The sequence below is a fragment of the Amphiura filiformis genome, chromosome 6, assembly GCF_039555335.1.
Source record: "Amphiura filiformis chromosome 6, Afil_fr2py, whole genome shotgun sequence".
In the NCBI taxonomy this organism is placed as follows: domain Eukaryota; kingdom Metazoa; phylum Echinodermata; class Ophiuroidea; order Amphilepidida; family Amphiuridae; genus Amphiura; species Amphiura filiformis.
Window position 1 is genome coordinate 42274730 of NC_092633.1, and position 24498 is coordinate 42299227.

The window sequence follows — 24498 nt, forward strand, 5'->3', positions numbered from 1 at the left end:
GCTACCAAAAGTAATTGAAAAAGCAGGCGGTCGCAAAAGCAGGCGAGACTCGTGGTTCGAGAACCGCCTTGTCTAGTAGGTCAGGGTACTTTTCCCCTTAATCAATTTCTAGATTTAGATATTTCCCTTCCTGAAAAACATGTCTAAAGCAAGTCCCATAATTGAGTACAGGCTTGACTGATTGCCCCAATTATGAGTATGTAAACAACTGATTGTCCATGGTGCATTAGAAAACCTGAGGTGCATGAAATAGGTTAGTTGGTAGATTAAGGCATGTCACACTCTGGAAACAAGATGTCTTAAATTTGATATATTTAGTAACAAGTTACAGCACCAAATTTCTTCCAATTTCTGAATATTCTTGTCTTCATTTCTATACATGTTCACAGAGGTGTCTATGGCATCGCTAGACAAGGACCAGGCTTCCAAATTTGTCATCCATGCGGTACAGGTGCAGCACCAGTCAGCATACAGGAACAATGAATTCTACAAGTTTCTTTCCTTACAAGAATTAGGCCATGTTCAGCACAGTTTCTCAGTAGTAGGAGGGTTGACGTTGGAATTTGTAGTGGCCAAATGGTGGGCTAGTTTAGGTAAAACCAAGATCAGATATACCATAGCCTTCCACGGATTAGCGCCAAATCAGAGGACTATTCAAATGGTAAGTTGAATCATTCAGTCATTTATGCATAAAAGTTTTATTAACAACTCTCCCTATACCTTTGTACAGGAGCCTTTGTCCATTGTTAATCTGGGTTGATTTACAGTAGCGTATACGCGAACATATTATGGAAAGTTAACAGAAGCGTGCGTACGCGTAATACGTAAGATTCATCATGCATGGAACTTGTGTGCATATACAAGCTCACATGTTCATACATACGCGCTATATAACGGCGCGCGTGATTGGTCGAGAGCCGGGCATAAACAGCGTTTATGCCCGGTGGCCCGGATGTGCGATTGCAGTGGTAGGGAGAACGAACGAAATTCATGGTTTTTAATGATGTTTCTTGTTATTTTTGTTAATATTTTGATGAAATAAGAATCACAAAATGTTCTGGTATGTATGAGCAGGGGTTCATTCATATATTTTCATGACTAAGCGGTTGTTTATGCCTCGGGCCGGGCATAAACAACCGTTAGTCATGAAAATATATGAATGAACCCCTAATTAAAGTCAGTATTTTGGAGGAAGTGGCTAGAATTGCCTTTTTATGTAGTTTTGCTATTGATAGCAACAGAGAAATCATCAATCTTCTTGTAATGTTGAATGGTAATGACTAACTGACATTTCTCTGCAGTTCGATAGGATCTCGCTGTAATTCTAGAAATTGCGATATTTGATTTGCAGGCTTGAGAAATTTCAGTTTTAAACATAAGTTATGGGAGGGTGGTTGTTTTTGTTAGTACACACTTTGTATTTATGTTTTATACTTCATAATACCAAGGCAGGACATCTTCAACTTTGTTATATATGTGTAGTGATACAAAGGATTATTTTTATGCTTACAGCACGCTGCAAATGGAATCTATAGAATAAATGTACGATCCAACCTCCGAGTAGAAGATCTGTGTCCATCAGTGACCATCAAAAACTGTGTGCAACCCCTTAGGTAAGTAACAAGGGGGAAATAAGCTTAGATCTCTTGTAGCAATCATGGCTGAATGCCCAACTCTGTCGAACAGTAGCATACCAATATCTCTAAAATATTCACACCAATTTGTTCCACAGAAAATATAAAATGTGCACCATAGATCAATCCTAACAATTTATTGAATACACTGCATATGGACCACTAGTTTGAATACCTTGTTTGAAGTCAGTCAAGAAAAGCATGCAGGACCTCAGCTGTTTCAGATATAAACCAATATGAAGAATGTCCGTACAAAAAGGAAAAGAAAGATGCAACAAAAAATCTTTTGTGGAAAATCCATGTTGAGTAAGCAATGCGCTTTACAGAGCTCATAATACTTGTGTTCCATATCCCTATACATATACCAAACAATTCCATCACAGTAATGTTGCTCAATTTGCTTATTGCTTTCAGACCCAATGACTGTAAACTTCGCCCCCTAGGATCTCGTGATGTACTCCCTAATGGAAGACAGATCTATGAGATAGTTCTCACATACAACTTTCACCAGGTAAGTAATTCCATTATTAATCTATTCCAGTTGAAATCCATACACCCCTAGGGAAGACATAGCCTCAATCTTCCACACAGGGAGTGTAAATTTCAACTGGGTTACTTTAGGGGTACTACACCCTCGATAAATTTGTGTCTATTTTGCATTTTTCTCAAAAACTAATAACACAGTGGTAACAAAGTTATGTATATTATAGGGGCAAGAATCCAATTACTACACTGGAATTTCAGTGACCCAAGACAAGTGGTTTGTTATTTATGATAAGAAATAAGGTACCGCTAGGGTGTACCTCATTTCCTATCATATATACTGAACCGCTTGTCTTGAGTCACTAAAATTTCAGTGTAGTAATTGGATTCCTTGCCCCAATAATATACATAAGTTTTGTTACCAGTTTGTTATTAATTTTTGAGAAAAATGCAAAAATTGTCACAAATTTACCACAGGGGTGTAGTACCCCCTTAATAGGTGATTACATTTGAAATTCACACTATGTGTGTGGGAGATTAAAGTCATGTCTTCCATGAGGGTGTATAGATTTCAACTGGATTAACCTATTTCAGTTTCACAACAATTAAAGTGCTTTGTATTTTCAGTATTTTTGTCCAGTTGTACAATTCTCTGTTTTTGTCAAAGTTTGTTAACAGAATTTCTTTGTATTGTATATTGTGTGTGCAGGCTCATGCACATGTAATGGGCCTAAATGAGGCGTTTTGGGTCAAGCTGGGAGAAAAAAATCCCAGGTCTACCAAAAATAGCGTATCGCACATGATAGACCACCTAAGTTATCGTAAATCGGTTTCTCCCAGGTCGACCGTAAATTTTGGGTTGCCACATACGGCCCGCAAACGCCAGGATTTTTAGCCAGGTCGACCCACGCCAAGCATGCAAATAGGACTACATACGTGCCCCAACCATGGCGATATACATGTGACGAGTATAAACCATTGTCATGATTGTACAGCGTTCATTCATAACTTTTGCAAGCGCCGGTGACCTTACGATATTATTAGTTTGTCTTGGCATCTAAATTAATTCACAGTCATATCATGCCTACTCTCATATTCGTATTTATTAAAGTAGGGTAGGTCCTATTCTTGTTTTTTTGTTAAGGAGATATAGGCCTACTTCCAAGTTTTCTACTCATTGAATTTGCGTTAACATGTACACACATCATGCACATGATATAGGCCTAAGCTTACATTCAAGTTCGCATGGACGGTACTACGACTCGATGTTTCAGACTTGTGAGAAAAAGAAAGTAATAAATTATGAGAAGAGGAATTATGAAATAGGATCAAATAATCCAACAAAGAATCACCCTGCCTAAGTGCCGGACACAGGCCTACATGTTTTATTTCCACCACAAATGGAGTGCCAGTTTCTATTAGCCTAAGCTGTCTTTCTATCAACAAGCGCGGAATCTCCCATCTTGACCAATTCGGCCTAAATGAGGATACATACTTTTTCTAACCTTAAATGCTTTTAAGCAATTTGTGTTAAATAACTAGAAACACTGCCAAAATGGATTTGATGCTATGTCCCCTTTTGTAGGTATACTGAACTGTCTGTTGCTTGCAAATATTTCAATTCATTTGGGGCGGTAAAAATTAACAAATAAATTGGCGGGAAAACATCTGGAGATAAAAACAGATACTTGTATGCGTAGTTACAAAGTACCATACATGATCCCTTAAAGATATGTATACATGTGCATGCAGGGCTGCTCACTGTTAGATTAACATCAGTAACTTTGCCAAGTGCATAGAGGAATTACTGCTGAATTTTGGTCGGCATGTCCTCGACTTGGATCCACTGGGAAAGGCTTTCAGTTCAACTGTCTGTATTTCCCCATTCCTCATTTCATTGAAAAACTCAATGATAAAGTACCAATGAATTTGTATACTACATATCTTGAATTTTCATGTATATTTGAATCTATTTGTATATTACAATGCTTTGTGACACCAGCTTCTTTCATTTTGCATTGCTATCTTGTTTTTTTCTAATAATGTAAATAAATAATAAAAACAATCTGATATTTGTGTGTTTTAAACAGAGTAAGACATCAGAAATAACTCCTAACTGTCCACTGCTGAGCAACCTCTTATATGAGTCAGAGTATGAGAGTCAAATCTGGCTACTCTTTGATGGTAACAAACAGTACATGGGAGCTGGGGATGCATACCCATCACAGGTAATATAAAATGGTCTGTTTCTGTGTTTTCATTTTTCTGACAACAACTTTTTATCTGTCGTTATAGGGGCATTTTGTGATCCACAGCCTCATCCCACACTTTTTTCAACAACAAAAAATGATTTCTATAGATGAATTAACCGTATTTGCCCTGTGATAATGGTGTATGCTTTTGAAAAGTGACAAACAATTTTTTCAAAGACATCATTGCATCACTCCTTGCTTTTGCATTTGTATTAACCCTAACTCGATAAAAAATCTTACACAAGGCAAAAATTTCTTAACAAAACTTACGACATGTGCCTTTTTTACTCGTGTTGGGTCATATTTAGAAGGAAATTATGTTAAATTTGTAGAACTGCTTAATTATTTTCTTGTTACTTGTGTATCGAGTTGACCATCAATGTTACTTTTTTCATCCCCCTGCATCTTGTCATTTATTTCTGCTTTGCTGTCAACATTTCCACAGTACACAATGAAGTTAGACAAAGGAGACTACACCCTGCGACTCCAAGTACGCCATGAGAAGAAGGAACTTTTGGAGAAACTCAAGGACATGGTGATGCTAATAGACCAAAAACTCTCCTCCAGTCTCACCGTAGACACGTACCCAACAGTAGCCGGCGCCCTCATTGGCAAGAGTAAATTCACAACTATGTCCCTACAGCCAGGGACAAGTGGTTCTGTGTTTATACCCCCTATTCCAGATGATAAGCTGCCTAAGGGGGCTTCTCTAGGACAGATGCTGACCGGGATAGCAACATACGGCAAAGGAGAACTGGCTAAAGGGGTAAGTATCCATGTTTAAGGAGGCATTTTGTGATCCACAGCTTCATCCCACACTTTTTTCAACAAAAAAACCCAATTTTTATACCACTGGAAGCCTCTGGCTATATAATGTTTATGTACAAAAATGTCTTGCAGATTAATTCATTTAGCAAAAATATTGTCAAATATGTATTTCGTTCTGGTTAACAGAACAAAATTACAACACAGTGGCCTATGGAGCAGTGTAATACACATCGTGCATAACTCGCAAACGCAAAATCAGAATCAACTGAAATTTTGGAAATAAGCTTTATTCTTAGATATATACTACTAAAAAATGTCATAAAAAGAGGATGCTAGGATCACAAAATACTCCTTTAATTCTAAGAACTTGCCAATAATACCTCAGTTTGAATCCCTTTCATGAGTCAAATTGAATATGCATTAAACCATTCATGGCTCCTACTCAGTACTTGATTGGTACTGACGGTGATTGCTGTATTGAAGCCGTGGATTTAAATTGAACGACTGTTAAAGTCAATATTTGCATGTGATTATTTGTTTGCGCTTTGCCAATTTTGAACTGTTCCACTTGGTTCTTATATTTGCAATTTTAAGTACCTTACATTTACCTATACACAAACGGTGTATATTTGCATTATTAGCTGCTTGGGATGCAAAAAATGTTCACTTCTATGGTAACAGTTTAATTTCAAGAATGAAGAAAGCACATGAAAGATGTCTTATTACTAAATTGCATGAATTATTCAGCCTTGTTAGATTCTGGAATTAAAATACTTGAAAATGACAATTTTCAATGGTACGGTTAAATTGAATGCAAACTGTCCTCCTTATTCATTATTTTATTAATCGGTAGCATTCCAGACGACCATCTGCTCCAAATTCAGTTATCAATTAAACATACAAACAAACAACAAAAATTGTCAAAGCATTTGATGTTGTGCCGTAATCCACTATGTTGTGCATGCTCCCATACAACGCCCCATATAAATTTAGCTTATCCACCTCCACCCACCTGAAACTGAATATATGCTGGTTTCATACTTTCTGCCGCTGAGCGGAGTGAGGCTTCATCATTACGCTGCCGCTCAGCGGCGTGCCTCTCCACTTGCAGAAAAGTACAAGCGGCATGACTATGAAAGCCAATGTTGCCGCTCAGCACTGCCAAAAAATTGTTTCCTGTTCTCATACGTCAGAGTTGCGCTGCTCACGAGTTGACTTGAATTCAACTCCTAGCGATCTGCAGCAAAGAGGTTGAGTGATTGATATATCGGCTTGCTGCTGGTCACCGCTAGCAACTGGTGCGACTGCGCAGTGAAGCAAAATCAGCGACAAGCAGCAGGAAAGTATGAAACCAGCATTATACTCCATCGCTGAGCGACAAGTGGTTGAGGTTTTTTTAGCCCATAATGCATGCTACCTCGCTCAATCACTCAGCTGTGGAGTATAAAATTCAGCTTTATTTTTTCATTGCATGACATTTGACCCCATGCTATGTGACCTTTGACCTCCAGGTCAGCATCAAGCGAGGAAATGAGGCAGGCTGTGAAGCCATGGGCAGGCATAACCAGGGATGTGGACCTGTAAGTCTGGTTAGGCATGCCCATCAATGATGCCATTTTATTTGTTTTAAGCAAAGATGGTGGCTGTTTATTAATTCCTGTTTTGTTATATTTTTTTGTCTGTTTTTAATTTTCACTCATTTATTTTTGGTTTGTTTTGGCTTTAAATAGCATGAAACATCATAAAATATTTTTTATTTGATTAGCACATTTGTTTAAGAGAGTGTGTACATATGTTTATCATTTCAGTATTGCTGCATCATAATGCAAGTTAAAGGGACCATTGAAAGAAAAACATATTTGGTATCAAAATAAAGCTAATAACATTAGAATCCATCTCTAAAACGATTAACGCAATTTTCCTTCATTTTAACCCTCAAATCAGCAATTAAAGACAAAGCGCCCAATATTGCATCTGTTCCGCCCAATTCATATGTTCAGAGACACGTGGCAACACCTGTGACGTCAAAGTGGTTATCCTTTCCGCTGCATGACCACACTGCATAGGCCAGACTTGGTCTAAACCAACGCATGAACGTGTTTACCGAAATGAACTTTTATGTGCCTTTAGGCCTAACAAGTATATTAAAAACCGGAGGGGGGGCACATCAAACAAATTTGGTGGGTAGGCCTATGTTCCCCCGGAATTTTGAGGTGGTGGGTCTTTGGGAACTGACGGTGTAGGCCTACCGGTATTAAAAAGGGGCTCTTTTGGAGCTGCGAACAAGTAAAAATGGGGAGCTGAGAACAGTCAAAATCAAGGGTCTTTCTTGTCTTTCTGGTTTAAAATCACCTGAAAAGAAGAAACAGAAATACGAGGAATAAGCAATTTTTGGGGTCTTTTAAAGTTGAAATTATCAAAATCAAGGGTCTTTCGGAGCTCTATTTTGGTCAAATAGCCCTATAGGTGGTCTTTCGGAGCTGCGAAAAAGGGGGGTCTTTCCGGGGAACATAGGCCTACCCGTATGGTCATTTGTGTTAAGTACCCCCGGGATTATAATATAAATTACAAAGCTACAATGACTGGCATAATGATGCAAGATGCCGACCATGAGACGGACACTAGACTGGTATATATGCCTACATAAGTGTAGGCCTAGCTACAAAATTGGCCAACAATAGGGAAATACAAGTATTAGGCCTAGGCTACATGTTGCACAAAGTCAAAGCTCTGCTAGCTGCTCGACTTTTGCAAGAGAGTATCTTATGTTTTGAGGCATTCTGATATGGTCATTTTCACGGTAAAGGGTGTAACTTTTGATTTTTAGGGTCAAAATTTCAAACCACTTAAATATGTTTCTGTTTACTGAAATCATGCATAGAAGCAACTTAATTTCAAGTAAAATAATGTTTCAAGGCTTAAACCTTTTGATTTCTAATAAAAAATTTGACATTTGCATAACATTTTGGTTAAAATCTAAGAAAAATGTATTTTACATAACCTCAGAAAATTTTGACATGAAAGCTGGAATACATGTGAAATTCCATTCCAAAGTAAGTCAACAGATATAAGTTAAATTTTATACCATGTTTTGCTATGTTTGTAATTGCAGTTTTGAAAATTTTTAACATCAAGTGTCATTTACAATGGAAATTTCCAAACCTTAAACATATTTTTTAAGTTTTAATTGGGTTCCTAAAATAATTTGAATGTCTAACTTCATGTACAAATACTACTTGATGAAAGGAACCTCCCAGCCAAGTTTCACAGAAATTGGAGTTATTTTTGTAGAATTGGCAATTCAAGCGATTTGTGTTTCGGAGGCTTCAGTTAACAACACAGGTGATCATAAAAGTAAAATATTTAGCTAACTACTACAAGTTGACATAAAAAATAGGTAAAAAATATCACAATTACCAATTTTCATGCTTTGCTTCTAAGTATTGAATTTCAGTTGTGACAAAAATTAAATTATCACAGCAAGTCATTTTTTTTGTTTCGGAGGCTTCATGTTAACAATTGTTAAACATTGCAGAAGTAATTTTTTGAAAACAACAGTGTTGGGATCATCTAAGCTGTTATTTTCTTGTGTGTATTGAATCAATGATTCTATCACGGCAGATATTGTAGATTTATCACACATTAATTTTTTCACCCATTTGTTAAGTATGGTGTTTTTTGCACGTGAAGCCTCCGAAACAGGCTTTTTAAGGTATCAGTATAATTTTCAAACATTAACCATAATGTCAATTTTTTTTTAAATTTATGACATTCTGCACATATCAAGTAATAATTACAATGCAGATATCAGTATGAAACACACCAATTTAGATATGCATAGATGATAATTAAGTTTACTGTTGTTTCGGAGGCTTCATTTGTTTCGGAGGCTTCAATTGTTAACGGAAAGTTTGTATTGGGTCCCATTTTCAAACGGTGATATATATCTCCACGATTTAAAAACATGTGACTTGAGGATCTAGTTTGCTACATTTTAATAAATAGATTGGATGAGCTCTTTTATTTATATTTGCACAAGCTTGCTGAACAGTTTGTTTCGGAGGCTTCAAAAAGTTAACGGAAAAAGCGGCTATTTGAAGTCAAGATTTTATAAAAATTTTAAAAGCTTGCAAATCGGCTAATTTTGTTACCCATTTCAAGTTAAGATAACAACTGTTATGAATCAAGAAGAAGTGAAGAAATAACCAAGAATTATGAACCAAAGCTACACCCACAAAGTTTGTTAACAATTGTTAACGGAAAATGAAGCCTCGAAACGATAAATATCAAGTCCGGTTCTCAAAAATACAGGGCCGTTCACAATTAAATCTAATGTGGCAGTGTTTACTGAACATATGACTGTACTTTCAGGATAAGAAAAATTATCCATGAACTAACTGAAGAAAACACAGGGTTTTACAAAAATGTTACTGTTTTTATAGTTTTTCAAAATGGCAATATTAAGTACATTTAAGCCTGCTAAAACTGAACGCAGTAACTCCCAAAGCTGATTATGCTACCCAAGGTAGCTGCTAACTAGATGACTTATGTGGCCAAAAATGATGGAATTCTGTGGCTTTATTAGAACACTACGGATTAAAATGTTAAAAATCCAAAGTTACACCCTTTACCGTGAAAATGACCATATAGCAACTCTTTACTTCTATTTAGGCCCTACTCTGAAATATCGGATAGGAACAGGAAGCCCATATGATGTTTCGGGTTAGCCCATGACATGCGACTATATAATTTCTTCAGGCCTAATAAGTCTACCTCCCAGGCCTACTTTAGCATGTTGAGGTATGAAAATAAGCAGTTTTGAAAGTTTAACTTAAACTTTTTTACCAATTGAAAAACGTGTCAGGTCTTGTGGAAAATAATCCTCTCTTGAATATTTAAGGTACGCCAAAATTTAAATAAGATATATAGGCTTATATCTCCGGGCCCAGCTAGGCACGAGAGTTGCTCGCGGCGGTACATCATCTGCAATTTATGTGTTGCGGCCACAGAATTAGATATCCCCTTCGTCATCGTCACTATCATACTCATAATTAGTTTTATACATGTCATGTAGGGCCTACATAAAGTCGTCGGAATCATCTTGGTCATGTTGATCGGGGGTTGAATTATGAATAAGTAAAATAAGAATTAAGCTGCATGCTTGATGATGATCAGTTGATCGCCCCCGCCCGCTTCGGTTTGCAGGGCATTTTCATTGAGGGATTCTGAAATGTTCAAGCTATTTTCTTTATTTGAGGAATAACCCTTTTTTCTTAATGTTTCAAAGTTAATAATTATTGTAAATTGATTAGATTTGCTTCTGTCCAATAAGCATTTCAATTTACAGGCTTTGTTTTAATCATTCTCGCAGAGAACCATCAAATAACAAGAGCCTCGATCCTATCATCCTCCTCTACAAGTGACACAACTAGACCTAATCATTCCGGGAATATTGTACATAAATGATCGATTTGCATTGTTTTAAAATAATAAATGATAAATAAAAAGGCCCTCCACTTTTTCTTTTTGATAAAAGTGGTTGTATTATTGCATTTGATATTTAGATCAATCGCGATCGCTGTTGTCAACTTGTCCCGGCAAAAATGTCAACGCAACACAGAAGCGTAACCACAATGACGTCATCGCGAAAGCGCCCAATTTTCTATTTTGATAAATGACGCGCGATGTAGCGTCGGAAGGGGGTATTGTATTTTATTTCTAAAATAGTTAGTTCTTCAATTGTTTTAGATATTGATTCTATGTATTATGGGCTTTATTTTGTGGCCAAATAATATTTTCTTTCAATGGTCCCTTTAAGCACTGAAAATTAATGTTTTAAAATAAATAAAAACTTTCCCATATGTTGGGAAAAACATTGTAATAAATAGTATTATGACATTTATGCATAACATTGTTTTGATGTTTATAAGATAGCAAGTATAATGATTGATATGTAGTGTTCATAAACTCACCAAGCACTTGGGCGTCATTGGGCAATTCCAGTTGAAATCCATACACCCTCTGTGTAAGACATGACCCACACAACACACCAACATCGCCCGGTTAATAATTACACTATACAGCAAGAGACACTGAAATGAATACACGGGATCGATACACGTGGATGTGCTATGCACGATTGATATTCAGATGATAAATCTTTGGATACCAGGTTTGAAAATGATGAATATCTCCCGTAAATGATTTTGTATAAAGAAACCAGATGTGGCCTCTTGCACTTGAATATATATTTTTAACAGATATGATAGTCGTTAGTTTGCGCTTTGAGATACTAGCTTGCGTCTTGAGTCAAAAACTGACAATAATTTTGACCTTTTTCAGCAGCTGATGGGAAATTAGTTCAGACAGATGTTGCGTGTGGGAAAAAATCATACATAATCAGTATAAATAAAAATACTTTTAGTAAAGGTCCACCTGAAAAGGTTTATTGTGATATACTGTAAAATATTAATCTTTATTCACATACAAATATTTGTGTTTTCATCGTTGGCAATTTGTCTTCTCAATTAGCCTGGGGGTCACTCCCATTCTGGCCTGTACACCATCCGCGATAATCAACTTTTGAAAAACGATATCCTAAACAGGTAACACGTGCCTGTTTTCACACCCTAAACAGGGATTTTATTCCTTGCATCAAATTTCATACCTTAAATTTCATTTCTGCATATTAGCAATTGCAATTTTGCTACCCTTTTTTCCAATTTTTCATGTTTTTGACACCCTAGACACGATACACACATATCGTGCCTACCAAAGAAAAACTACCCTTACTACTGCGTATGAATTTTGGTAAAAAAAAAAAAAAAATGTCATATAATGAGAGAAAATATACCATTTTGAAGCATCAAACCCTAAAAAGTACTTTTTGGCTACATTAGCAGCTCCATTTAAAACTCTACTCTCCTGCCGTGGAAGATTCAGGTTCAATCTTTCTCAGAGGGATGTATGAAATTCTAATGGAGCTGCCTATATGTTCATTCCATTTGAAATTCATCCTGTGGGAGATATCTCCAAATTATTCACAGGGGGAATATGAATTTTAATGGGAACAGCCCAATACAAGGATGTGGTTTATGGAATATGAGATTAGTCGCTCTGAAAAAACACAATGTACCCTTAGTTATTAGTTCCACCTAAATCTCCCACACAGGGAGTGTGAATTTCATGTAGGGTTTCCTGAATGGGTGACTCCATTTGAAATGTGCACTCCCTGAGTGGGAGAGTAAGGTTATGTCTTCCATGGGGGGTATATAGATTTCAACTGGAATAGCACATTCACTTTTTATTTCATTCAAATTTGTCGTTACTAAACCACAGAGAATAGACTCATTCCAAATGCTAATGTGATGATGTCATTTATTGAGCGTAATCAAGTTTTATTTATGAACCATGATATACTTGGTCAAGATTCATACCTGTGCGTCCATCTTGTCTTTTGAAATATTAGGACCAGACTTATCATCAGTATAGTAAGTCGTGGCCAGGTAGCAAGTATATCGTGTGTTCACACACTTTGCGTGCCTTTCAAATGAAAAGTTCAAAGTCCAACATGTACAAAATCTTAAAAACGTACTGCACAAATATACACAATTTTATATAGAAATATATGGGGCGCTATTTCAGAAAAAAATTAATTGCTAGAGGGGGGAATGATGTTGAGACCATAGTTACTAATGAAATTTTTTTGTCTTCCCCCCCTCCTATTGATATATAATTTTACTTCCCAATTGTTAAATCAGAATACACCAATAAAAGTTTCTAGGATTAATACAATAGAGCATCAGTAAAATTCTATACTTTAGGTTGATAGCTCATGTGAACGGTGAAGCTAATTAAATATGTCATTGCATCATAATCATGGAACACTGCTTAGTGTATTGCTGTCAAATTTGCTAAATAACTCACCAAATTGATGTTAACACTGTCTACCATCTGACTATATGTTGCACATTCTTTTGTACTATCAGTTACATCCTTAAATACCTAGACTTGTATTTCTCAGTTTACAGTAATGCAGGGATTTTCATGTAATTTTGTACCCGTATACCCGACACATTTTTCAGGCGGATAATCAGGTACCTGAAATTGCAAAAAAAAATAAAAAATTGTAAGTCAACCATGAATGATCCTTGCATTTAGCTCTAGGTCCAGGGCTACTCCGAAACCCCCCAAAAATGGAAATTTCGGGGACCCGGGCAGGGGATTTCCTGCTCGGGTAATATAATCTGGTGCGGGCACCCACGAGCTACCTGAAAAGCCTTGCCTTAGTTTACAATGATCATTTTTCAAAACCAAAGTAGTCAAATTTCACTAAAAGTGTCGAAGTGTTGAACTTTGACCCCAACATCTTTCCTGGCAAACTTTGGCCTGTTGAGGGCATAATACTCATTGTGATGATAGTGTCATAGAAGTGACTTAGAAAATGGCCCCTTGTCTCTGTTCATGACTTGTGTTTCTCCTTTAGATGGCAGGATGTGATAAGTCAATATATTTCAGAGTTTAAAAGCACAAGACTGAAACAAGGACACAAAGCCATCAAAATCTGGACCTGTTTTTTTTTTAAAGAAGACTTGCTGTATATCATTTGTGCACACACACCCATGTTGTCCGCATCAAGTTTTTGTTTGTATTACTTAATTAAGTTTGATTTGTTTTATGCAACTGATTTTCTGATCATGCACATGTCAAATCAAGTAAAGGAATTGTGATTCTAACAATGTAAATTTCTACTGTTGTGCTCTTTTCACCACATGCCTGTTGATACACTCATGCAGTGACACACTGAAGTGCATTGTGCAGTATATGCTCATGCCTGTTCTATACTCAGTCTCATCTCAAGTTGAGAGCATAGGTAAACTATGCACGTAAAACCTGTGCAACAATACTAAAAAATTGAGGTACAGTGCATATAGGAAGAAGAGCTGTTGAGAGTACCATCAGTGTGTTTATGTGGTTGTGTTGCCAGCATACAAATATATCGCTCTTGTACACATGTGTACATGCCGCACAGGATTAGGTTAGGGCACGATTCGAAACTTTTGCTGCAAAATCTAACATAGCGTTACTCTCAACTTGAGATGTCTACGAGACAAGACACACTATATTGAGTTGGTTTAGTTATGAAAGTAATTGAATATATCGATATAGGAACATCACTTGTACTTGTATTATCCGAGTAAAAGTGAATATGAGCCATTGGGCTATTCCATTTAAAATCCACACTACCCCTGTGGAAGATTTAGCTAAGTCTTCAACAGAGGGGGTATGAGTTTTGAATACAACAGACAATTGGGTAACTTTCATTTGAAATACTCACTCCAGTTGTGGAAGATATGGGTAAAGCCATAATACAGGGGGAGTATGGGTTTCAAAATGATTAACTTTGACCAATTACATTTGAAAAACATACTCCTTCTGTGGAAGATATATCCAAAATCTTGCACACATAGATCTGACTGCATGTGTGATATGCATCTTTGTACTTGTGCAGGACTCCTATCCATTCATCTATGTACTGACTCAAACACCACATAAACCACACACACCTAAAGCTGAGAAACCAAAAGAGAAGACCAAAGAAGATGAATTCCAAGAAGCGCTGCGAGATCTCAAGATCAACTGGATATCAAAGTAAGTGTTAACCCCATGGGCAAGTGTGATATATCAGGAATAATCAATATGCCCATCCCTGCAAGTTAACATGGATCACATATCACCCAAGATGTTGCCTTTGACCTTCTGCTAATCATTGGATTCTATACCACTGGTTGGTAATTCCCATCTAAATACATAATATTGGCGACAAGGACATCATTTTTGCCAAAGTAATGGGTATCAATCGATCGGCTCAACGCTCTGAAAATGAAAGTAAACAGAGAGAATCACTCTATCGAGTATAAATTCAGCTTAACTTCAAAATGAGTTAAATAAATATCGATAAAAGGCGACAGAGACAAGCGGATAGAGTTCATGTCAAGATATGATTTATTTGGTAGCCCTAAGTTGGCCGCCTGCCTGGTAACAACCTTTGACCGGGTAACTAAGTGTTGTAGTGGGGGCGCTATTACTAACATACGTGACACCACATTATCCTGACGTAACCCTGGCTAATCCCAACACTGAAATTTCAAATCAGAATCGCCCTACTGGCAAGCCCAACCTTTTTTTTTTTCTTCAGTGTTTGAGTTAGGCAAAAGTGCTTTTAACATGTACTGTAGGCATAAAGGGGATTTTAGGAATTAAATGAGATATAGCGCAGTCAAGCATCTTTATGTATATATATTTGAAAATCCCACTTTTGGGGCAAAAAACTGCCCCCCGTCCCTTCGTCAGATTTCACCTTGGCCTCCCCCTTCAACCGAAAACAATATCTTGGTGCTGCCATTGTTTTTCACTCCCATTTATCATGCATATTCATTGAAAAAATTGAGGGCATCCATCGCTGTGGAGCAAATCACATATTATGGCTTTAAGCACAATTCCCTTTCATTTATCACACATATATTCACTAATCCCATCAACACTTGAAGGTGATTCCTTATTTGAAGAAGTCAATTAGATAGAGCCCCAGTTATGCATAATCCCCGCCATTTATCACCCATATTTACTGATTGCATTAACACAGGCTAGAAGGTGATTCCTTATTTGAAGAAGTCAATTAGATAGAGCCCCAGTTATGCATAATCCCCGCCATTTATCACCCATATTTACTGATTGCATTAACACAGGCTAGAAGGTGATTCCTGATTTGAAGAAGTCAATTAGATAGAGCCCCAGTTATGCATAATCCCCGCCATTTATCACCCATATTTACTGATTGCATTAACACAGGCTAGAAGGTGATTCCTGATTTGAAGAAGTCAATTAGATAGAGGCCCCAGTTATGCATAATCCCCGCCATTTATCACCCATATTTACTGATTGCATTAACACAGGCTAGAAGGTGATTCCTTATTTGAAGAAGTCAATTAGATAGAGCCCCAGTTATGCATAATCCCCGCCATTTATCACCCATATTTACTGATTGCATTAACAAAGGCTAGAAGGTGATTCCTTATTTGAAGAAGTCAATTAGATAGAGCCCCAGTTATGCATAATCCCCCATTTATCACCCATATTTACTGATTGCATTAACACAGGCTAGAAGGTGATTCCTGATTTGAAGAAGTCAATTAGATAGAGCCCCAGTTATGCATAATCCCCGCCATTTATCACCCATATTTACTGATTGCATTAACACAGGCTAGAAGGTGATTCCTTATTGAAGAAGTCAATTAGATAGAGCCCCAGTTATGCATAATCCCCGCCATTTATCACCCATATTTACTGATTGCATTAACACAGGCTAGAAGGTGATTCCTTATTTGAAGAAGCCAATTAGATAGAGCCCCAGTTATGCATAATCCCCCATTTATCACCCATATTTACTGATTGCATTAACACAGGCTAGAAGGTGATTCCTGATTTGAAGAAGTCAATTAGATAGAGCCCCAGTTATGCATAATCCCCGCCATTTATCACCCATATTTACTGATTGCATTAACACAGGCTAGAAGGTGATTCCTGATTTGAAGAAGTCAATTAGATAGAGCCCCAGTTATGCATAATCCCGCCATTTATCACCCATATTTACTGATTGCATTAACACAGGCTAGAAGGTGATTCCTTATTTGAAGAAGTCAATTAGATAGAGCCCCAGTTATGCATAATCCCAGCCATTTATCACCCATATTTACTGATTGCATTAACACAGGCTAGAAGGTGATTCCTTATTTGAAGAAGTCAATTAGATAGAGCCCCAGTTATGCATAATCCCCGATTGCATTAACACAGGCTAGAAGGTGATTCCTGATTTGAAGAAGTCAATTAGATAGAGCCCCAGTTATGCATAATCCCCGCCATTTATCACCCATATTTACTGATTGCATTAACACAGGCTAGAAGGTGATTCCTTATTTGAAGAAGTCAATTAGATAGAGCCCCAGTTATGCATAATCCCCATTTATCACCCATATTTACTGATTGCATTAACACAGGCTAGAAGGTGATTCCTTATTTGAAGAAGTCAATTAGATAGAGCCCCAGTTATGCATAATCCCCGCCATTTATCACCCATATTTACTGATTGCATTAACACAGGCTAGAAGGTGATTCCTGATTTGAAGAAGTCAATTAGATAGAGCCCCAGTTATGCATAATCCCCGCCATTTATCACCCATATTTACTGATTGCATTAACACAGGCTAGAAGGTGATTCCTTATTTGAAGAAGTCAATTAGATAGAGCCCCAGTTATGCATAATCCCGCCATTTATCACCCATATTTACTGATTTCATTAACAAAGGCTAGAAGGTGATTCCTTATTTGAAGAAGTCAATTAGATAGAGCCCCAGTTATGCATAATCCCCTCCATTTATCACCCATATTTACTGATTGCATTAACACAGGCTAGAAGGTGATTCCTGATTTGAAGAAGTCAATTAGATAGAGCCCCAGTTATGCATAATCCCGCCATTTATCACCCATATTTACTGATTGCATTAACACAGGCTAGAAGGTGATTCCTGATTTGAAGAAGTCAATTAGATAGAGCCCCAGTTATGCATAATCCCCGCCATTTATCACCCATATTTACTGATTGCATTAACACAGGCTAGAAGGTGATTCCTGATTTGAAGAAGTCAATTAGATAGAGCCCCAGTTATGCATAATCCCCGCCATTTATCACCCATATTTACTGATTGCATTAAAGGGGGGTAACCCTATTGGTTTTGGATATGGATTGTCTTTAAAATTACATAATAATATCAAATATCTCCCCCTTTATGCTGCTTTGTGAAAAAACGAGAGCATTTTCAGCGTAAGTGTGAATAAATAGCCAAATTTGCAATCCAATACCTTGTATACGTGAATTGCATTCTGGGTAGGCATGCCACAACACCCATTCCCGCTCTTATGACTAATGCTGACATGCTGCAATGCCCGGCCCGTATTGAACGGAAAATATTTGTTTTTTGGTTTTTTCGTACTGTTTCAGAAAAAAAGGAAACAAAATATATTTCCCCTTGCAATATGTACATTTCAAATGAATATAAAAAGTTTGGGTTAAAATGGAGAGGAAAAACCTTCCGATACCGGGTTTTGAACCGGGTACCTCTTGGGTAAAAGAACGGTAGCGCTAGCCAATTGAGCTATTTCACCAACTGAAATAATCAAGGAATTGTTTTAATTATATACGGGGACCGTCTCCTCAGCACTTAGCGTAGTTCGCTTTTTCTCTTCCCATGATCCGAAGTAATTTTATTGTTTACAAACTGGTATACCTGTAAAAACCGCTGTGATTCATGATTTCTCCGAAATACATCGACTTGGAGCGTCAAATTTCAGGATAGTAATGAGAAAAATAGTATCTATTATGTGATACCAAAACCTCATCAACAATGAAAAAATCGGGGATGATGCTGTCGATCGGGTTACGGACCTTTAACACAGGCTAGAAGGTGATTCCTTATTTGAAGAAGTCAATTAGATAGAGCCCCAGTTATGCATAATCCCGCCATTTATCACCCATATTTACTGATTGCATTAACACAGGCTAGAAGGTGATTCCTTATTTGAAGAAGTCAATTAGATAGAGCCCCAGTTATGCATAATCCCCCATTTATCACCCATATTTACTGATTGCATTAACACAGGCTAGAAGGTGATTCCTTATTTGAAGAAGTCAATTAGATAGAGCCCCAGTTATGCATAATCCCGCCATTTATCACCCATATTTACTGATTGCATTAACACAGGCTAGAAGGTGATTCCTGATTTGAAGAAGTCAATTAGATAGAGCCCCAGTTATGCATAATCCCGCCATTTATCACCCATATTTACTGATTGCATTAACACAGGCTAGAAGGTGATTCCTGATTTGAAGAAGTCAATTAGATAGAGCCCCAGTTATGCATAATCCCCGTCATTTATCACCCATATTTACTGATTGCATTAACACAGGCTAGAAGGTGATTCCTTATTTGAAGAAGTCAATTAGATAGAGCCCCAGTTATGCATAATCCCCGCCATTTATCACCCATATTTACTGATTGCATTAACACAGGCTAGAAGGTGATTCCTGATTTGAAGAAGTCAATTAGATAGAGGCTCAGTTATGCATAATCCCGCCATTTATCACCCATATTTACTGATTGCATTAACACAGGCTAGAAGGTGATTCCTTATTTGAAGAAGTCAATTAGATAGAGCCCCAGTTATGCATAATCCCGCCATTTATCACCCATATTTACTGATTGCATTAACACAGGCTAGAAGGTGATTCCTGATTTGAAGAAGTCAATTAGATAGAGCCCCAGTTAGCATAATCCTATACCCATATTTACTGATTGCATTAACACAGGCTAGAAGGTGATTCCTGATTTGAAGAAGTCAATTAGATAGAGCCCCAGTTATGCATAATCCCCGCCATTTATCACCCATATTTACTGATTGCATTAACACAGGCTAGAAGGTGATTCCTGATTTGAAGAAGTCAATTAGATAGAGCCCCAGTTATGCATAATCCCCGCCATTTATCACCCATATTTACTGATTGCATTAACACAGGCTAGAAGGTGATTCCTTATTTGAAGAAGTCAATTAGATAGAGCCCCAGTTATGCATAATCCCCGCCATTTATCACCCATATTTACTGATTGCATTAACACAGGCTAGAAGGTGATTCCTTATTTGAAGAAGTCAATTAGATAGAGCCCCAGTTATGCATAATCCCCCGCCATTTATCACCCATATTTACTGATTGCATTAACAAAGGCTAGAAGGTGATTCCTTATTTGAAGAAGTCAATTAGATAGAGCCCCAGTTATGCATAATCCCCGCCATTTATCACCCATATTTACTGATTGCATTAACACAGGCTAGAAGGTGATTCCTGATTTGAAGAAGTCAATTAGATAGAGCCCCAGTTATGCATAATCCCCGCCATTTATCACCCATATTTACTGATTGCATTAACACAGGCTAGAAGGTGATTCCTTATTTGAAGAAGTCAATTAGATAGAGCCCCAGTTATGCATAATCCCCGCCATTTATCACCCATATTTACTGATTGCATTAACACAGGCTAGAAGGTGATTCCTTATTTGAAGAAGCCAATTAGATAGAGCCCCAGTTATGCATAATCCCGCCATTTATCACCCATATTTACTGATTGCATTAACACAGGCTAGAAGGTGATTCCTGATTTGAAGAAGTCAATTAGATAGAGCCCCAGTTATGCATAATCCCGCCATTTATCACCCATATTTACTGATTGCATTAACACAGGCTAGAAGGTGATTCCTGATTTGAAGAAGTCAATTAGATAGAGCCCCAGTTATGCATAATCCCGCCATTTATCACCCATATTTACTGATTGCATTAACACAGGCTAGAAGGTGATTCCTTATTTGAAGAAGTCAATTAGATAGAGCCCCAGTTATGCATAATCCCCGCCATTTATCACCCATATTTACTGATTGCATTAACACAGGCTAGAAGGTGATTCCTTATTTGAAGAAGTCAATTAGATAGAGCCCCAGTTATGCATAATCCCGCCATTTATCACCCATATTTACTGATTGCATTAACACAGGCTAGAAGGTGATTCCTGATTTGAAGAAGTCAATTAGATAGAGCCCCAGTTATGCATAATCCCGCCATTTATCACCCATATTTACTGATTGCATTAACACAGGCTAGAAGGTGATTCCTTATTTGAAGAAGTCAATTAGATAGAGCCCCAGTTATGCATAATCCCGCCATTTATCACCCATATTTACTGATTGCATTAACACAGGCTAGAAGGTGATTCCTTATTTGAAGAAGTCAATTAGATAGAGCCCCAGTTATGCATAATCCCCGCCATTTATCACCCATATTTACTGATTGCATTAACACAGGCTAGAAGGTGATTCCTGATTTGAAGAAGTCAATTAGATAGAGCCCCAGTTATGCATAATCCCGGGCATTTATCACCCATATTTACTGATTGCATTAACACAGGCTAGAAGGTGATTCCTTATTTGAAGAAGTCAATTAGATAGAGCCCCAGTTATGCATAATCCCCGCCATTTATCACCCATATTTACTGATTTCATTAACAAAGGCTAGAAGGTGATTCCTTATTTGAAGAAGTCAATTAGATAGAGCCCCAGTTATGCATAATCCCCGCCATTTATCACCCATATTTACTGATTGCATTAACACAGGCTAGAAGGTGATTCCTGATTTGAAGAAGTCAATTAGATAGAGCCCCAGTTATGCATAATCCCGCCATTTATCACCCATATTTACTGATTGCATTAACACAGGCTAGAAGGTGATTCCTGATTTGAAGAAGTCAATTAGATAGAGCCCCAGTTATGCATAATCCCGCCATTTATCACCCATATTTACTGATTGCATTAACACAGGCTAGAAGGTGATTCCTGATTTGAAGAAGTCAATTAGATAGAGCCCCAGTTATGCATAATCCCCGCCATTTATCACCCATATTTACTGATTGCATTAAAGGGGGTAACCCTATTGGTTTTGGATATGGATTGTCTTTAAAATTACATAATAATATCAAATATCTCCCCTTTATGCTGCTTTGTGAAAAACGAGAGCATTTTCAGCGTAAATGTGAATAAATAGCCAAATTTGCAATCCAATACCTTGTATCGTGAATTGCATTCTGGGTAGGCATGCAACAACAACAATTCCCGTTCAGTATGACGAATGCTGACATGCTGCAATGCCCGGCCCGTATTGAACGGAAAATATTTGTTTTTTGGTTTTTCGTACCGTTTCAGAAAAAAGGAAACAAAATATATTTCCCCTTGCAATATGTACATTTCAAATGAATATAAAAAGTTTGGGTTAAAAATGGAGAGGAAAAACCTTCCGATACGGGTTTTGAACCGGGTACCTCTTGGGTAAAAGAACGGCGCTAGCCAATTGAGCTATTTCACCAACTGAAATAATCAAGGAATTGTTTTAATTATATACGGCGGACCGTCTCCTCAGCACTTAGCGTAGTTCGCTTTTTTCTTCCCATGATCCGAAGTAATTTTTATTGTTTACAAACTGGTATACCTGTAAAAACCGCTGTGATTCATGATTTCTCCGAAATACATCGACTTGGGCGTCAAATTTCAGGATAGTAATGAGAAAAATAGTATCTATTATGTGATACCAAAACCTCATCAACAATGAAAAAATCGGGGATGATGCTGTCGATCGGGTTACGGACCTTTAACACAGGCTAGAAGGTGATTCCTTATTTGAAGAAGTCAATTAGATAGAGCCCCAGTTATGCATAATCCCGCCATTTATCACCCATATTTACTGATTGCATTAACACAGGCTAGAAGGTGATTCCTTATTTGAAGAAGTCAATTAGATAGAGCCCCAGTTATGCATAATCCCCGCCATTTATCACCCATATTTACTGATTGCATTAACACAGGCTAGAAGGTGATTCCTTATTTGAAGAAGTCAATTAGATAGAGCCCCAGTTATGCATAATCCCGCCATTTATCACCCATATTTACTGATTGCATTAACACAGGCTAGAAGGTGATTCCTGATTTGAAGAAGTCAATTAGATAGAGCCCCAGTTATGCATAATCCCCGCCATTTATCACCCATATTTACTGATTGCATTAACACAGGCTAGAAGGTGATTCCTGATTTGAAGAAGTCAATTAGATAGAGCCCCAGTTATGCATAATCCCCGCCATTTATCACCCATATTTACTGATTGCATTAACACAGGCTAGAAGGTGATTCCTTATTTGAAGAAGTCAATTAGATAGAGCCCCAGTTATGCATAATCCCCGCCATTTATCACCCATATTTACTGATTGCATTAACACAGGCTAGAAGGTGATTCCTGATTTGAAGAAGTCAATTAGATAGAGGCTCAGTTATGCATAATCCCGCCATTTATCACCCATATTTACTGATTGCATTAACACAGGCTAGAAGGTGATTCCTTATTTGAAGAAGTCAATTAGATAGAGCCCCAGTTATGCATAATCCCCGCCATTTATCACCCATATTTACTGATTGCATTAACACAGGCTAGAAGGTGATTCCTGATTTGAAGAAGTCAATTAGATAGAGCCCCAGTTATGCATAATCCCGATTTATCACCCATATTTACTGATTGCATTAACACAGGCTAGAAGGTGATTCCTGATTTGAAGAAGTCAATTAGATAGAGCCCCAGTTATGCATAATCCCGGCCATTTATCACCCATATTTACTGATTGCATTAACACAGGCTAGAAGGTGATTCCTGATTTGAAGAAGTCAATTAGATAGAGCCCCAGTTATGCATAATCCCCGCCATTTATCACCCATATTTACTGATTGCATTAACACAGGCTAGAAGGTGATTCCTTATTTGAAGAAGTCAATTAGATAGAGCCCCAGTTATGCATAATCCCCGCCATTTATCACCCATATTTACTGATTGCATTAACACAGGCTAGAAGGTGATTCCTTATTTGAAGAAGTCAATTAGATAGAGCCCCAGTTATGCATAATCCCGCCATTTATCACCCATATTTACTGATTGCATTAACAAAGGCTAGAAGGTGATTCCTTATTTGAAGAAGTCAATTAGATAGAGCCCCAGTTATGCATAATCCCGCCATTTATCACCCATATTTACTGATTGCATTAACACAGGCTAGAAGGTGATTCCTGATTTGAAGAAGTCAATTAGATAGAGCCCCAGTTATGCATAATCCCCGCCATTTATCACCCATATTTACTGATTGCATTAACACAGGCTAGAAGGTGATTCCTTATTTGAAGAAGTCAATTAGATAGAGCCCCAGTTATGCATAATCCCCGCCATTTATCACCCATATTTACTGATTGCATTAACACAGGCTAGAAGGTGATTCCTTATTTGAAGAAGCCAATTAGATAGAGCCCCAGTTATGCATAATCCCCGCCATTTATCACCCATATTTACTGATTGCATTAACACAGGCTAGAAGGTGATTCCTGATTTGAAGAAGTCAATTAGATAGAGCCCCAGTTATGCATAATCCCCGCCATTTATCACCCATATTTACTGATTGCATTAACACAGGCTAGAAGGTGATTCCTGATTTGAAGAAGTCAATTAGATAGAGCCCCAGTTATGCATAATCCCCGCCATTTATCACCCATATTTACTGATTGCATTAACACAGGCTAGAAGGTGATTCCTTATTTGAAGAAGTCAATTAGATAGAGCCCCAGTTATGCATAATCCCCCATTTATCACCCATATTTACTGATTGCATTAACACAGGCTA

General features: G+C 37.5%; 1 protein-coding gene across 3 annotated transcripts in view; it reads left to right on the top strand.

Moving 5' to 3' along the window:
• The window catches only part of LOC140155434 (tripeptidyl-peptidase 2-like), a 100295-nt gene that overhangs the window by 43549 nt on the left and 32248 nt on the right, over positions 1-24498 (top strand). For 2 of the 3 annotated variants that reach the window (XM_072178283.1, XM_072178284.1), the window contains exons 16-22: positions 390-661; positions 1513-1613; positions 2049-2145; positions 4208-4345; positions 4815-5135; positions 6649-6717; positions 14649-14788. In XM_072178283.1, coding sequence (XP_072034384.1) covers positions 390-661; positions 1513-1613; positions 2049-2145; positions 4208-4345; positions 4815-5135; positions 6649-6717; positions 14649-14788 — 1138 coding nt within the window. The remainder of the gene's footprint in view (positions 1-389; positions 662-1512; positions 1614-2048; positions 2146-4207; positions 4346-4814; positions 5136-6648; positions 6718-14648; positions 14789-24498) is intronic. The other variant, XM_072178285.1, reaches the window with a different exon arrangement.